The sequence below is a fragment of the Xiphophorus hellerii genome, chromosome 14 (genome assembly GCF_003331165.1).
Source record: "Xiphophorus hellerii strain 12219 chromosome 14, Xiphophorus_hellerii-4.1, whole genome shotgun sequence".
NCBI classification, from domain to species: Eukaryota; Metazoa; Chordata; class Actinopteri; order Cyprinodontiformes; family Poeciliidae; genus Xiphophorus; species Xiphophorus hellerii.
This window is the reverse complement of record NC_045685.1, coordinates 23,723,976-23,740,124: the sequence shown is the minus strand read 5'-3', so window position 1 is coordinate 23,740,124 and position 16,149 is coordinate 23,723,976. Positions and strand designations below refer to the sequence as shown.

General features: G+C 39.0%; 2 protein-coding genes across 6 annotated transcripts in view; both read left to right on the top strand.

Moving 5' to 3' along the window:
- LOC116733095 (oocyte zinc finger protein XlCOF6-like) overlaps window positions 1-16,149 on the top strand; it is a 778,765-nt gene that overhangs the window by 641,994 nt on the left and 120,622 nt on the right. The window lies entirely within an intron of this gene.
- LOC116733142 (uncharacterized) overlaps window positions 1-16,149 on the top strand; it is a 43,703-nt gene that overhangs the window by 9,425 nt on the left and 18,129 nt on the right. Inside the window, exons 5-9 of one of the 5 annotated variants that reach the window (XM_032583929.1) lie at window positions 441-484; window positions 1,299-1,400; window positions 1,835-1,888; window positions 2,777-2,884; window positions 8,610-8,615. In XM_032583929.1, coding sequence (XP_032439820.1) covers window positions 441-484; window positions 1,299-1,400; window positions 1,835-1,888; window positions 2,777-2,878 — 302 coding nt within the window. In that variant the 3' untranslated portion in view covers window positions 2,879-2,884; window positions 8,610-8,615. Of the gene's footprint in view, window positions 1-440; window positions 485-863; window positions 906-1,298; window positions 1,401-1,834; window positions 1,889-2,776; window positions 2,970-3,259; window positions 3,298-8,609; window positions 8,616-16,149 lie in introns of those variants that run through there. The other 4 variants (XM_032583931.1, XM_032583930.1, XM_032583932.1 and 1 more) reach the window with 4 other exon arrangements.

Below are 16,149 nucleotides of genomic sequence, written 5' to 3'. Positions count from 1 at the left end.
CAGGGTTTCTTGGCGCAGACAGAAGGCAGATTGTGATTAGACCCCAAGTCATCCCAACACTTTGCACCTGGGAACAAGAAAAGAAATCACACATCACATCATAAAAACCCTTTTGCCACAAGAAAAATAATATAAGCTCCTGCTGTAAATTCAGTAAATGTTTATGCAGGTCAACTAAAAGGTTCACATGCACAGTAAATTAGTTTTACCCATGAGTCATCTTACCAACCAAAAAAAAATCAAAATAGTAGATATACATTTATAAACAAATAAAAAAACATTTATTTTATAAAGCCTCTGTTAATGGGTTGGCTACATTTTTTTTCACAATTGTAAAGATCCTACAGGAGAATAAGTATGAATGTTAGCTGAAGAACAAACAGGACGTCACCAGGAATATTAGTGTTGATTTTTAAAAAAATCTTTGTTTATTCTTCCAGGTCAAGTGAAGGTGGTTGGTGGTCATGACCCGATACATGCAAAGGTGGGAGACGACGTTATTCTGCCATGTCGTCTGGAGCCTCCATTTGACGTGAACAGTCTAACAATCGAATGGAGATTCCAGGGTCAAATAATACATTTGCATCACAGTGGAGCTAAAGATGATAAAACTTCAGACCCAAAGTACCAGGGCAGAACCTCTATGTTCCATGATGAGTTTAAAAAAGGAAACATTTCCCTCAGATTGATCAAAGTAACCAAGGAGGATGAAGGGAATTATACTTGCTTTGTTCCCAAACTGCAAAGTCAAGTCAGGAAGGTGAACGTTACTCTAAAACTTGGTGAGTTATATAAAATTAAGATAATTTAAGACAAACCAGATAAATATATTGATGTCTATAACACTTAATGTAATTCCTCAACAGATAAAAATGGAGCCCAAGGCAACTCGACTGTTCCTGGAGGTAAATATGTTTAACTAGATAACCAGTAGTTACTGGAACTCTGGCTTAGTTTTAGACTTTCTTTGTTACCTGCAGCAATTTTGGCTATTTGGGTTGAATATTTGTCTTCCAGCTTTTCCTATTGTCACATGTTGATGTGCAGTTGGGCAAAGCAGATAACTGCTAAATACCTTTTGATCTGCATATTGGTGTGTGTGTGTGTGTGTGTGTGTGCTTGCGTGCTTGCGTGCGTGCGTGCGTGTGTGTGTGTGTGTGGTGCAGTAAATGTTGACCCCTGAATGATGAGGTGACTGTTGGTTCACAACTTTGATCTCATTAATAAAACAAAAATATGCTAAATTGAATTCAAAATATTCAAAAGCGGAATTTTAAAAACCTGTTTTTTTGTCACAGGACCTGATCCTGGAGTTATTGGTGGTGTTGTTGTTGTTGGAGCACTCATCATCCTCGTCTTCATCACATACTGTGTTGTACGTCGCCACAGAGGTAAACAAAGTAAGTCAGTCATTGTCTTTGTAAGTCTTGCAGGATTTTGGTGAATTAATGATTCTCTCCATAAATGCATATTTCCAATTGATAGAAAATATAGTTTTTAATAGTTTGCAAAAACTGATCTGAAACTGAAGAGAAGTAAAACTCAGAAACATGGAGCTGTCTGGATAAACATGTATAAGAAAAGTTATGCAGTTTTCACATATTTATCAATATCTGTTGATGTTTGTCTGAAAAGAAAAGAAAAACAAGAAACCAAATTATTATGAGTAACTTTTTTCTGTTTTAGGTCTTTGTTGTTTATTGTAGCCTTTCTGCCTGCCCAGGTTGATGAAACATTTTTACCAGACAAAAACTGTTAAGGAGAATTAAATATTGTCACTCATTTATATTGTTAAGCTAAATATTCACTGTTGTTTACTTTCTGTTGTGTTCAGTTTTTCCATGCTGGAACAACAACTCTCAAAATGAACAAGGGAGAAATGATGGAGGTATGGAAATGGAACAATTATGTAATAATTAACTTATGTTAATTATTTACTTTTTTATTTTCCTGCTCATTGATAAACTAAGCAGGACTGCAGTCACTGAACATCACAGCTGAGCATCAAACCAGGAAACTGAACTTCCTTGTTGGTGACTGAATCTGACTGACTAGATAATTTGATGTAGCAGCAATGAACTGGTGACCTGACTGGTTTACTCCTGGCTCACCAGCTTTCCCACTGACCTGAACAGTGATATGCAGGTTTAGACCAGAGGTGACCAACCTGTGGCCCCGGATCTGGACAACACTAAAGAAAAACAGCCAAGAATCAAGAAAACAAAATCCAACAACATTCATTCATAAAATGCTATAAATAAAACTATTAAAAATTGCAAACACATAACTCAGATTTTCTCTTCTTTGTTGTGTTTTCTTCAACAGAGAAGCTTATAGCCAATTAAAACATGTTTAAGATTATAATTACATCAGACCAATTAAAAAAAGAAACAAGAGCTTAATGAAAGACATCTCTTCTACCTTAATGAAAGTTATATTTAAAAGGTTCTTTTAATCTGACAAGCCTCATCTGAATATTCATTACATATTCAATTTAATATGACTATGTTTACATTTTTATTTTAATATGCTTTGGTTTCTGGATTGTCTTATTTTTGTCAACAAGCATCTGGAAACAAATGAAAGACAAATAATTTCAGAAAAAGTCAAAACTTTACTTTATTTTTTGCTGATTGATGATAATTTTCTTTTGAAAAACTAAAAATGACAGAATTCAGTTTTTATTCAAGCCATCTTAATAATAATGTTACTTTGGGATATCAAACAATCAGAAGAAGATGATTTTATTGAAAACATTTTGTTTTGTGTTTCATAGATCACAGAGAAAATGGCAAACCAAGAGATGAAGCTGAAGAAAGACCTTTACAGGACGTGGGAAAATCAAACCAAAGTGTCTGAATTCATCATCCTGACCTGAAATCTCCTTCATATCACTTGTTGGTATGAAAACTGTTACATGTATAGAACTGTGAATAATAATGAAAAAACTGTATGCTTTAAACCCAAAAGCAAGTCCTTCATATTAGATTAAAGATTTAATAATCTTTTCTTGAGATAAAAAAAGGATGAAGAATCATGTAAGTTAAAAAAGAACATTTTATGTCCATAACTGTTTCTGTAGTTTAGAGTCTCTTACTCAGCTTTTGAAAACTGACTTCTTGAAAAGTATTTTTAATATATTCAAAAGTTGACAGACTTGATCCCCAGCTTGTTCCTACAAAAGGTTTTTAATTTAATTTCTGTCAGTGAATCTTATTTTTAATGCTCACACTTTTTTTCTTTTTTTTTACCCCTCCAGGGGGTCTTTTGAGGGTTCTAGTGTCCCTTAAATGACAGTAGGCTGACAGGAGAGGGGGGAAGACATGCGGCAAACGTCGTCGGGTCCGGGAGTCGAACCCGCAACAGTCGCATCGAGGACTCAAGGCCTCCAAATGTGGGTCACGCTAACCCCTACGCCACCACGGCACGCACAATGCTCACACTCTTGTTACATAACCAAATATTTATGGATGTTATTATGACCTGCTGTCTAGTTTTTCAGTTTTTTTAAAATCTTCTAGTTGGAAGTTGTTCATTTGTCCTGGACACTGTTAAACTGCTGTTGTCACATGAAATATGTAAAAAGTCAAACTTTATACAACAAGTTATTATAATTATTATTAACATTATTCAAAGTGCTAAACAATAAGGAGCTCAAATGGAAAAAAAATTCTCTCCAGATGTTTTTCCTCTGGTTTTAGGAGTTTTGAAAAGGTCAGTGTCTTAAGATGGGAGAACATGAGGTAGAACATAAAGCTGCAGAAGATCAGAAAACTTTAAGTCTTGTAAATGAGCAGCAAAACGTTAAAGTCTGTTTGAACCTAAAGCAACCAGTGAAAAGATTACAGAAGTAGAAATGTGAGCATATTTCATGGTTTTGGTAAAATGTGAGCAGCCACGTTTTGGACCATCTGCAGATCCGTAAAACTTTTCCTCAGTAACCCAGAAAACAGAGAATTGCAGGAGTCAATGCATGAAGACACTAATGGGTGGATATGAACCCTGCATTTTTAAATGATAAAACTTTTAAATTCACCTAAAAACATTTAAGTTTAGAGATGGTCAAAGCCTCGTTACCTCTTAAATGAGAAGGATCGAACCACAAACCCAAATTATTTACCTTATCGCTGCATTTTATGACATAGTCGTCAATTTTTATAGTAAAATTTTGGAATTTATTTATTTACTTTGAATGAAAGTCTTGAAAAAACATTTGAGATGTTGATGCTTTCCAACATTCATCATCCAACACTAAATACAAACATATCAATCTTTCTACTAAACCGACAGCAGAAACTCACATCAGATAAATATGTGACTGTTTCTAGCCTGAAAACAAAAAACAGAGAAGATGAAAGATTGTCAAATTCATTTATTTCTTTTAGGACTGTAGAAAAGAACTTTGAAATTCCTATCATGATATTAAGCATCAGGATTATTTTATTTGCTTTATCCTCAGATTAAAAAAATGGCTTTAATGCAAAGAAAAAAACTGTAACACTTTATTAGACATGGTGTGCATAAGACTGACATGACTCTATCATAAACATGAAATAACACCTGAAGGAGTCTTCATGAATGTCTATGACTGTTGTCATGAAGTGTCATTAGGTAAATAATGACACTTTTAATATAAAGTTGCTCTAAAAGTTGCTTTAAAACTGTCAGCTTTGCATTATTTTGTAAATAATGACACTTTAATGCAAAGTTGTCATTTTAATAGACTTTTAATGCAACTTTTAGAGCAACTTTGCATTAAAAGTGTCATTATTTACAGCAGTGGTTCCCAAAGAATTTCTGGACCCTCTATGGCAGGGGTCACCAACACGGGGCCCGTGGGCCCCCGGTCGCCCGAGGGGACCTTGTCAGTCGCCCACGGAGCAAGTTCTTAAAATAGCCATTGTCATTAGGGAGCACTGCCAAATAAATTATTTTATTTAATGTATTTACATTGAATTAATAACATTTGTTTATAATTTTTTTAAAAAGTAAATTACAAAAAATGTTTAAAATAAATAGCTTTATGCATAAAACTCTTCTCTATGGTTAAAGTTCAGAACTGCGCAGACGCCTGCAGGATTTTATCGGAGGGCAGCAGCGCCTGCAGCTGTTCGGCTGCAGCAGCTCTGCCTACCTTAAGATTTTCCTTGAAGTAAAAAAAGAAAAGAATAATTTCTGAAATTTTTATTATTGAACTCTCTTTACAATTAACAAAATTGTGGAGAAAAAAAGGATCTTATGTGTCAAAACATCTTGTACGTAGCACAGGTTTGAGTCTGTGGGGGTCAAAGGGCACGCAAAGCTTAAATCTTATTGGTCAGTTTACTTTTGTTTATCTGGTGGCTTGGCACTTTTTCTGATAAAAATGAATGACAGGAGTTTGAACCTCCTGTAGTTCTACAAGTGGTTTGGATGTTGCTGGAGCTTTTTACAGTGTCGGTTCTGGCGGGTCGCCGGTTTCTGAGCTTCTTTGATGTTTACCAAACTGGAGAGCTGATGAGCCACCCGTTAGCTGACATCTGCCACTCTTCCTGAGCGTCGCGCTAAGACTGTGGCTTAAACAATTTAATCTAGTCGAAACGTTTCCCACAAGAGTAAAAATTAAGCAAACATTGTTGCTTCACCTTCTCCTCCTTTGGACGTCTGACATCACCTGAACCTGGGAATCAACATCCTCCTCTTTCCTTTGATCTCACAGCTTCGCTTCCATGTCTTTATGAATTAGAATCGTTTGTGTAAAAAAAAAAAAAAACAACAAAAAATTGTGCGCTGCTTTAGTGGTCTAGGTTTGTGCTGCTTTTGTGCGACGCGCTCATGATGAGCGTTGGAGAGGTGGTTGTGCTCTTGCAGGTCAGGTGCAGTGATAGTTTTGTACCTTCCAATCTGTCTGACTTTTTTTTTTCGACATCTGCTGGTGTCAGCCAGCTGGTGACCCGTCAGCTTTTAAGTTTGTGAAACCACAAAAAAAGCTAATAAACCGGCGAACCGTCAGAACCCACACTGTAAAAAAGCTCAGGCAGGATCTTAGAACTACAGGAGGTTAAAATTTCACTGTGTGTGTCCAAAAGTTTGGACACACTTTCTCATTGAACTCAATGAACTAAGAAAAATGATTGGTATTTTTCTTTTTTTGTTTTTAATGCTTTCTAAAACACTAGAAAGCATTGTCTGTTGTCTTAATAAATGTTTTTGCATGTTGTAAAATATGAGCTGAGAAATTTTGATTCTTGAGAATAAAAACCCTTTAAAAATATTGTTGCATTTCTTTCAAATATATTATTCAAACCCAATTCAATATATTCTCACAGATCTGAAATGCTTTGCCTGTACAAATGTAACCACAGAGTTTAAGATGAAGCAGGAAGCAGAGCGGCCATTTTGTCAAAGCCAGCCTGCAGCCAGATCCAAACGAAAAACAAACCAAAACACTGAAGCTGCATGTACTTGTGTTGATCTATCTGTGAATCTATTTTAATTTTCCTTGCACTAGTTTTGTGCCACTGTAGGCCCGTTTCAGAACACAAAAACACCAATGATACTCTGACCCACGATAATGGACGGTACTGGTTCTGTTAGATCTTTGTGACTGTCCAGTACAGACTTGTGTACTGGTTTTGATCCAGTAGATCACAATAATCTCTTTATGCTTTGTGCTGTAGGGATCGAGCAAACAGCACCAGGCAAGTTTAATTTATATTTATATGTGAAAAACTGCAGTTTGAATAAATTATTTCCTCACAAACCACAGCTAGACATGGAGTACCACAGAGGTCACTGCTTGGACCAGTTTGTTTGGCCCCAAGGAGACACAGATCAGTCCTAATAATTCCTAATAAATCAGGAACCTGGGGAATCTATTTAGCAGGGAGCTTACTTTTATTCCACAAATCAAATATATATTCAAAACTGGATTTGCCTCTGCTTGGGCTGCCACCTTATCGTGGTGGAGGGGTTTGAGTGCCCTGATGATCCGAGGAGCTTTGCTGTCTGGGGCTTTATGCACCTGGTAGGGTCACCCAAGGCAAACATGTCCTAGGAGAGGGACCAGACAAAGCGCAGCCCGAAGACCCCAATGATGAAAGAAAACTTTGGACTTGGTGTTCCCTCACCCGGACGTGGGTCACCAGGGCCCCACTCTGGAGATAGGCCTGGAGGGGGGGCACGATGGTGAGCGCCTGGTGGCCGGGCTTTTTCCCATGGAGCCTGGCTGGGCTCAGCCTAAAGAGGAAACATGGGCCCCCCCTCCCATGGGCCCACCACCCGTGAGAGGGGCCAAAGGGGTCGGGTGCATTGTGTGATGGGTGGCGGCCGAGGGAGGGGACCCTGGCGGTCCGATCCTCGGTTGCAGAAGCTGGCTCTTGGGACGTGGAATGTCACCTCTCTGGTGGGGAAGGAGTCGGAGCTAGTGTGTGAGGTCGAGAGGTTCCAGCTAGAAATAGTCGGTCTCGACGCATGGCTCTGGTTCTGGAACCAGTCTCCTTGAAAGGGGCTGGACATACTTCCACTCTGGAGTTGCCCAAGGTGAGAGGCGTCAGGCAGGAGTGGGCATGCTTGTTGCCCCCCATCTCAGCGCCAGTATGTTGGGGTTTACCCCGGTGAACGAGAGGGTAGCCTCCCCCGCCCTCCGGGTGGGGTGACAGGTCCTGATTGTCGTTTGTGCTTAGTGGCCTGACAGTTCAGATTACCCACCCTTTTTGGAGTCCTTAGAGGGGGTACTGGAGAGTGCCCCTCCTGGGGACTCCCTTGTTCTGCTGGGAGACTTCAACGCTCACGTGGGCAATGACAGTGAGACCTGGAGGGGCGTGGTTGGGAATAACGGCCCCCCCGATCTGAACTCGAGCGGTGTTCTGTCGTTGGACTTCTGTGCTCATCACGGATTATCCATAACGAACACCATGTTCAAGCATAAGGGTGTCCATATGTGCACTTGGCACCAGGACACCCTAGGCCGCAGTTCAATGATCGACTTTGTCATCGTTTTATCGAATCTGCGGCCGTATGTCTTGAACACTCAGGTGAAGAGAGGTGCGGAGCTGTCCACTGACCACTATCTGGTGGTGAGTTGGCTCCGGTGGTGGGGGAGGAAGCCGGTCAGACCTGGCAGGCCCAAACTTGTTGTGAGGGTCTGCTGGGAACGTCTGGCGGAATCCCCTGTGAGACGGAGCTTTAACTTCCATCTCCGGCAAAACTTCGAACACGTTCCGTGGGAGGTGGGGGACATTGAGTCTGAGTGGACCATGTTCCGTGCCTCCATTGTCGAGGCGGCTTATCGGAGCTGTGGCCACAAGGTTGTCGGTGCCTGTCGCAGTGGCAACCCCCGAACCCGTTGGTGGACACCTTTCGGTGAGGGATGCTGTCAGGCTAATGAAGGAGTCCTATCGGGTCTTTTTGACCTGTGGGACAGCAGCTGATGGGTACCGGCGAGCAAAGCGACATGCGGCTTGGGTGGTTGCTGAGGCAAAAACTCAAGAGTGGGAGGAGTTTGGAGAGACCATAGAGAGAGACTTCCACACGGCTTTGAGGCGATTCTGGTCCACCATCCCATGTCTCAGGAGGGGGAAGCAGTACAGCACCAGCACTGTTTATAGTGGGGATGGTGTGCTGCTGACCTCAACTCGGGACATTGTGGGCTGGTGGGCAGAATACTTCGAAGACCTCCTGTACCGTAAAAGATCAAGAAGTCTTTTGGCAAATGCATCCCGCTGATAGATTCGCTTCCTTATAGACACAGTTTGGTGCATCAGTGTCATTTCGAAACAGTTCCTGTATCGGTCACATGACTTGCTGGAAGCAATACGCGCACCAACACGGGGTTTTGGTCTCTGGGCTTGATGCATGCGCCGACGCATCGGTGTTGCCGGACGCATCACTAAGTACCAGTCTGGCTGCTGTTGAGGACAGCGAGTCACCTGACTGGTCGCCGTCAAGGAGCAGGGGGCCGGCTGTAGGAGGGGGAGCGGCTGGATCGCTGCCGAGGTTCGCCAGGGACCGGAGGATCAGTCGGACCGAGCCAAAAGAATTGGGAGCAATAGAGGACCGCACCTCCCCTTGGGCCAGCTTAGAGTCTATGTTACAGACTTGTTTATTGACTTTGCCGTCAAGGACTGCCTACGTCTCCTTTAAATTATTCACCTTTTAAATAAATTACTGTAAATTTTATTGGGCTGTTTTAAAACTCTGTCCACAATCCCTGCAGTTATTTATTAGGTACACCACTCGGGTGCCACAGAAATACTAACTTTCTCTGCTGAGCAGCTTTTAGTCAGAGCTTAGAGCGACACCATGTAGACAAAACCACACATTGCAGCTTCTAAGTTGTGTTTTTGCTCCTTTCAGATCCTGTTGAGAATTAAAAAGCTGAAGCATGAAGGCGGTTCCTACTGGTGGATTATAAACCATCTCTGATGTTTGTTTCTAAAATGTCTCCAGTTTTTATTATTATTATTATGTATCTATTTATTATATGTCTCCACCTGAGCACAGCAGCTCCTCCTCTTCCTCTGTGTTTCACTCTGCAGCTTCACATCAAACTTTTTATCCTCCTTCTTCTGAGGATTTCTCCTCCAATCGAAGCAGCTTCAGGTTCAACATCTGGATCCAGGATGAGGAAATAAAGAGTTAATACAGTGTTGGATGTTCAGGTCAGCCTGTGATTAAATGTGACTGAATCCTCAGAGACGTTCAGTAAAGATGTTCAGAATAAACAACTAAAGAATCAGAGAATCTGAATCCAGAGAAACTCTGACATTTGCTCCAAACTGATGGCATAAAGACATTTTTCCATCCAGACTCATTTCCATAATTTCGTCCAAATAACCAATGAAGGAAAAGGTGAGCAGTTCAAATATAATCATATTCTCTTGGTTTAATGTTTTTGTTACGTTTCGTACTGACGATGAAAAGTCGCCATGACGATTAAAATGAGTTTCTTTGTGTTCAGAAACTAAAATGCTAAAATAAATACTTTATTTAATGCACATTATGCATTTGAATCGTGATCGGACAGAAAGTTAATGATTCTGTAACAGACGGTTTCTACAGTAAAACAGGAAATGCAAATATGATCATGATGAACAAAAGATTTTTCCTATTTAACATCAGAAATGATATTTTGCTGCTTAATTCAGAATCTGAACCAAATGACTTCTAGTTGATCCAACATGAACATTATTAATTCGCTGGGTAAGAAAGTTTAGGAATAAAACAAAATAGACAAAGATCAAACTGGCGCCACCTGGTGACAGAAACATGTTCCTGCATGTTGCAGAGAAAAACAAACTTTCGGTTTTAACTTTTATTCCCGTCGTAGAGACTTTAGTTCGTGATGATTATTGAGACTTGTGACAGAAATATTTTTTCATAAATATCAGGCAAGTGAGTATTTTTGACCATAACATTATTTTAGGCATATTTTCTAACTCCAAGCTGAATCTTAATAGCAGGTGATGTGTGGCTGTGGCCTGAAGAGGAGAATCATTGTGAACATATAGATATTCCTCAAATCATGACTCTAAACATTCAATCTTGAACATTCATATTTGAGATTAAATAATATTTAAGATTAAATGAAAGTCTGTAGTTTCTGATTAATAACTTAATGCTCAAAACTAAAACTTGCCCAATTATTGTGCACACAGTGTATTTCTGTCACTGAAGTCTGATAATCAGAATAATTTGGAGGATCAGATGCTGTATTAACTAAACCACATCAGAATGTGGACGATCTGTTTCTAACTGCATCTCAGTGACGCTTCACCCAAAGTGTCACTCAGATTCTTCCATTTACATTCATGTTTGTAACAGCTTTTATTTTGGAAGGATAAATATTCTCAATCCTCAAATATAACATGTTTTCATATCTCTGTGTAATGAGACATTGACACTGAAAAGGATAACTGTAATATATAAATGTCTGGTTTAGTTTTGTAGCTGTCTAACATGAATCTTTTTATTGTTTTTTAATCTGCAGCACTTTTTGTAAAATACAACTAACAATCAAGAGGAGGACAGAAAAAATGAATGAAGGTTTAAGGTGGGAAGAATTTAATTAGGATGTTTATTTTACTCATAAAATCAGTTTAAGTTTAATGTAGTGACTTTGTTCCTGATTCAGGATGAAGATGATCTCCAGGATCCTGCTGCTCCTCATCCTCAGCTCATGTCTCTGTGGTCAGTCTCCATCTTGTCTTTGTGACAGAAAGCTCTCTAGATGGAGCTGAAAGACTCCCATGTTCCAGTTCTCAGTGTGTCTGCTCCTCTCTTTCCCTCTCTGTCTCCTCAGCAGCAACATTTGTAGTGAATGTGACACAGAGCAGCTATCAGGCAGAGGAGAACCACAGCATCACTCTGGAGTGGACCTTCACCACCAAGACTCAGGGATCCTGGAAGAATCTGTTCATCTACTGCAGCTTGTTGGCTCCTCATAAAGAATTGATCTTTATCAGGTCCATAATGGTGTTGAGATTCCAGATTCTCAGGATGAACAGTTTTCAGGACGAGTCCAGAGTGACAAAGACGTCCTCAGAGAAGGACGAATCAGACTCCATGTGTCCAGACTGAGGACTGAAGACTCTGGTCTGTATCTGTGTGACGTGAAAACTGAAGATGGATTCAACTCTGGAAGATGTCGGAAGAAAAGGAGAAAAGAAACCAAACTTTTTGACAAAGAACAGATTTGTTTGAACTTGTTCTGTTTGACTTATTAGATTGTAATAATTATGACTTTGAGTCGTTTATTGATTTGCTTCAGATTCATGATTTAAATCATTTCCAAATGATTTTATTCTGTTTCACTTTATGTGTTTAAAATATATTGTTTTGGAGGGACCAATGGTGACAACAGTGGTAGGAGTTTGTCCTGAAATTAGCATGTTGCTGCTTCAATCTGCCTCTTTCTTAATGTCCTTGGACAAGACGCTTCACCTGCCAGTGGCTCCGGTCCATAGTAGCCTTGCCTCTGCCAAATTGCTCCAGGGCAGCTGTGGCTATTATCCAGTATTTGTCACCATCAGTGTGTGAATGAATGAGTGACTGAATGCAGTGTGAAGCACTTTAGAGTCAACTGGACTTGATAAAGAGCCATACATGTACAAGCCATTTATAATTTTTTATGTAAATGGTTAATTAGAGCTCTAATTTATTATTTCACAAATATATTTAAACAGTCTTGTAATTTTGACCTGTGTGTTTTTGCTTTTTCATCATAGATCTCATAATCAGTGTGTTTTGGGTCATTGTTTGTAGAAACGTTATAAATATATATTGAGGTTTCATTAGAGAACTGTTATTTCTTCAAAGTATCCAAGTTTGTTTCTTTAAACTTAGTTTTGTGTAAGTTTATATTTTTGATTCAATGTGTTTTTCTTCATCTTTGTGTATTTAATGAGCCTCAGTGAATCTCTCACTCTGTTTACTTGTTTCCACTTTAATGTCTAATTATGAGTCAATCTGCTCTTTATTTGTGCTGTAGGTCAAACTTCTGAAACTGTCAGTAAACAGAGAAAATATAGTTTATCTTTATTTTTTTTATTTTTATTTTTTTTAAACTTTTTATTCAGATTTTCCAGTGCATGTCACATCTCACACATCTTACAGATTACATGTAGAAATTCACATGTTATGTTCTAAAAAAGGGTTTTGTTTGTCCAAGGTCTTAAAGAAAAGACAAGAAAAAACAATAGTAATAGTAAAAATAGATAAAAAATTTAAAAAAATAAAATAAAAATACAAAGAGGAATCTCCCATTCATTAATCGTAATTTCCATCAGTTGTGGTTTGAAATGAATGTTTGAATTGAGGACCATTTTTCTATAAAGATATCACTTTTCATCTGAAGTTTTGCCGTCATTTGTTCCATATGATAAACCTCCCTCACTCTATTCTTCCATTGGGAAATCGTTGGGGGCTGAGGCTTCAGCCATGAGACTGTAATCATTTTCTTTGCGAGGACAAGTAAGATCTTTAAGATGTAAGTCTTACTGTGATCTTGGATTTTATTCTGGAAAATACCTAATATTATAAAGGATGGATCTAGGGGAATTGTAATGCCCAGGCAATTATTAATTTCCTTTTGTATTCCTTTCCAATATGTTGATAATTTTGGACAGTCCCAGAATATATGAGTGAAGTCTCCAATTAGTCCACAGCCTCTCCAACATTATCAGAAGTGTGGTTAAATCTAGATATAAGAAGAGGAGTCCTGAAAAATCTCATTTTGATTTTCCATTCAAATTCTCTTAACATTGGACTATTTGATATTCTATGACCCTCCCTAAACATTTGTTCCCAGTCCTCATCATTAATTATGATATTCATTTCTAGTTCCCATTTCCCTTTGATATCTTTTGTTTCTGTAATTACTTCCTCTTGCAATATTTTGTAAATATAGGATATGAATTTGGTGGTTATATTTCCTTCTATTACAGAGAGAAAGACATTTTCTATGTTTGAGGGGGGCATTTGTATGTTTTCCCATTCCTTATGTTTCTGCAGGTAGTGTCTCATTTGTAAATATTTATACAGGTCATGGGCTGGAAGATTATATTTTCGTTGAAGTTGCTGAAAGGACATTAGGCTTCCACCTTCAAACATTTGATCTATTAGAATCAATCCTTTTTCAACCCAGTTTTGTAGTCCAGATGTTAGAAGAAAAATATATTTCTGTATCCTTTTACTTAGAATACTACTTAATAATTTTAGATCTGTGCATAACAGGCTAATCGGTCTGTATCCCTCACAAATTGTTGCGTCTTTCCCTTCCTTATGAATAACTGAGATGATGGCCTCAGACCAGGAGTTTGAGATTTCACCTTTTTTAAGTGCATAGTTAAAGATTTTAGTTAGTATTGGTGATAGGATGTTTTTGAAGCATTTATAGAATTCCCCCGGGAGTCCATCAGTCCCTGGAGATTTATTATTTTTCAATTTGTTAATTGCTTCCTGTACTTCTGTTTCTCTTATATCTGATATCATATCAGCCGCTTCCTCTTCAGATAGAGTAGGAAGTGTTATCCTAGTAAGATACATCTCAATTTGGTGTTCTACTTCGTTGTTGATTTGGTTTGGTTCCTGATATAAGTTTTTATAAAAGGATGCAAAGGCGTTGGCAAATTCTATCGGGCGGAATAAGGTTGTTTTAAGTGAGGGATCTATAATTTTGTGTATTATTCTGTCTGATTGTGTTTTTTGAAGCTGGAAGGACAACAATCTGCTGGCTCTATTTCCCATCTCATAGAACTTTTGTTTGGAGAACCTCAGTGCTCCCTCCGCTTTGTATGTAAGAACTTCATCAAGCTCTTTTCTAATCTCTTTTAGTTCCTTTAGAATGTCATCTCCTCCTTTATGCTTATGTTCAATTTCTAGTTGTTTTATTTTATTTTCAAGTCTTGTTTGTTCTTCCATGCATTGTTTCTTAAGTCTGGAAGATATCTGTATCATTTTTCCTCTTAATACTGCCTTAGCTCCACTCCACATCATAGGTGGAGTTACTGATCCATTATCATTTATTTCTAAATATTCAGTCAAATGTTGTTTCAGTTCCTGAATCACTGATGTATTAGTGAGCAATGATACGTTTAGTCTCCAGTATCTAAAGGGGGTATCTTTACTTAAGTTTAATTGTAGAGTAACTGGAGCATGATCACTCAGAGTTATTGATTCAATACCACAGTCAATTACTTTATAAAAGTATTTTTGAGGTATGCAGAAGAAGTCTATCCTTGAATAGCTATTATGAATTTTCGAAAAGAAAGTAAAATCCTTTTTGCTTGGGTTTTTAGATCTCCATGGATCCCCCAGTCCCAGTTCAGTTATCATATTTTTAAGTATTTTTGTTTTTCTGCTCTGTCCCCCTATCTCTGCCAGCTTCCTATCCATTTTGCCATCCTGTATTGCGTTAAAGTCTCCTCCAATTATTAAAATGCCTTTAGCGTTCTCTGCCATTATATTAGCTATTTCTTTAAAAAAGGATTCGTCACATTCGTTAGGAGCATAAACATTTAAAATAGATATCTCCTCCTCCCACATCCGGCCCAGCACCAAGACTCTCCCCATCCTGTCCTGAATGACTTTTTCTGCAGAAAAGGCCAATGATCTGTTAATATAGTTTATCTTTAAATGAATAAAAAACTGTTTGTGGTTTATTGCTACTTTTGTATTTAGATATTTTTACATGTTGTATTTACTACTGATTACAAGACAGACATTCTGCATTCTGTTGGCTTTGTATCTAATAAAGTTCTGTATTTTATTTAAGATCAGCTTTATTGATATATTTTATATTAGGGTGACCAAACGTCCGTATTTCCCGGGACATGTCCGTATTTCACGTCCTGTCCCGGGCGTCCCGGGTTTTTTTTAGAAAGTGAGGAAATGTCCTGTTTTTTTAAATTTCCTTTATTGGACCATTAAATTTACAGGCACTAGGGCACGGCGCACTGCGCTGCGTGTGACGTAATCCCTGAGCCGCGTCAGTGCGGGCAGCCATGTTCTTTATCAGAAGATAGATAGCGTGGCTGTCAGTACGCCAACAACATGCCAAAGCGCAAATGTATGGAGTTTCCCCGCTTTTAGTGCCCCCCCCCAACGTATAATAATTTGTTATGATTAAAAATAATTCAGCAAACTACAGAAACCGATTCCGTGGAATAAACAGGTGGTTGATCATCTACGGCTCCTTTAAGAGAAACAGGAGGAATGATGAAGTAGCAATGGTCTCCTCTAGTGATGTGTCGGTTGCGAACGATCCGGCTCTAAGAGCCGGCTCTTTGAAGTGAACGATTGGAACCGGCTCCACAATGGGAGCCGTTTTAGGATCCTATTTGGGAGCCGGGTTTTTTCCTACAGTATATCGCTGTCTCTCCGCCTCCCTGTCGTTGTGCTTGTGCTCTGCAAGTGCCAGAGCCAATAGTTTTTCCCCACATCGTTTTTTTTTGTCCTGCGGTGCCTCGCTGTCTCTCCGCCCCTTCTCCCTCTCCTTGCGCGTTTTGCTCTTCTGCCAGTGCTAGAGCGGAGAGTTTTTTCCCTCGGTCGGTCCACTGCCCTCATGTCAAGCATGTGCTCCACACATCTGACCAATCACACACAGTTTCAATTAATAATGTGGCGGGAAAACACTGAAAAAAAAACGTTTATCTCCACTTTTTTTGTGGA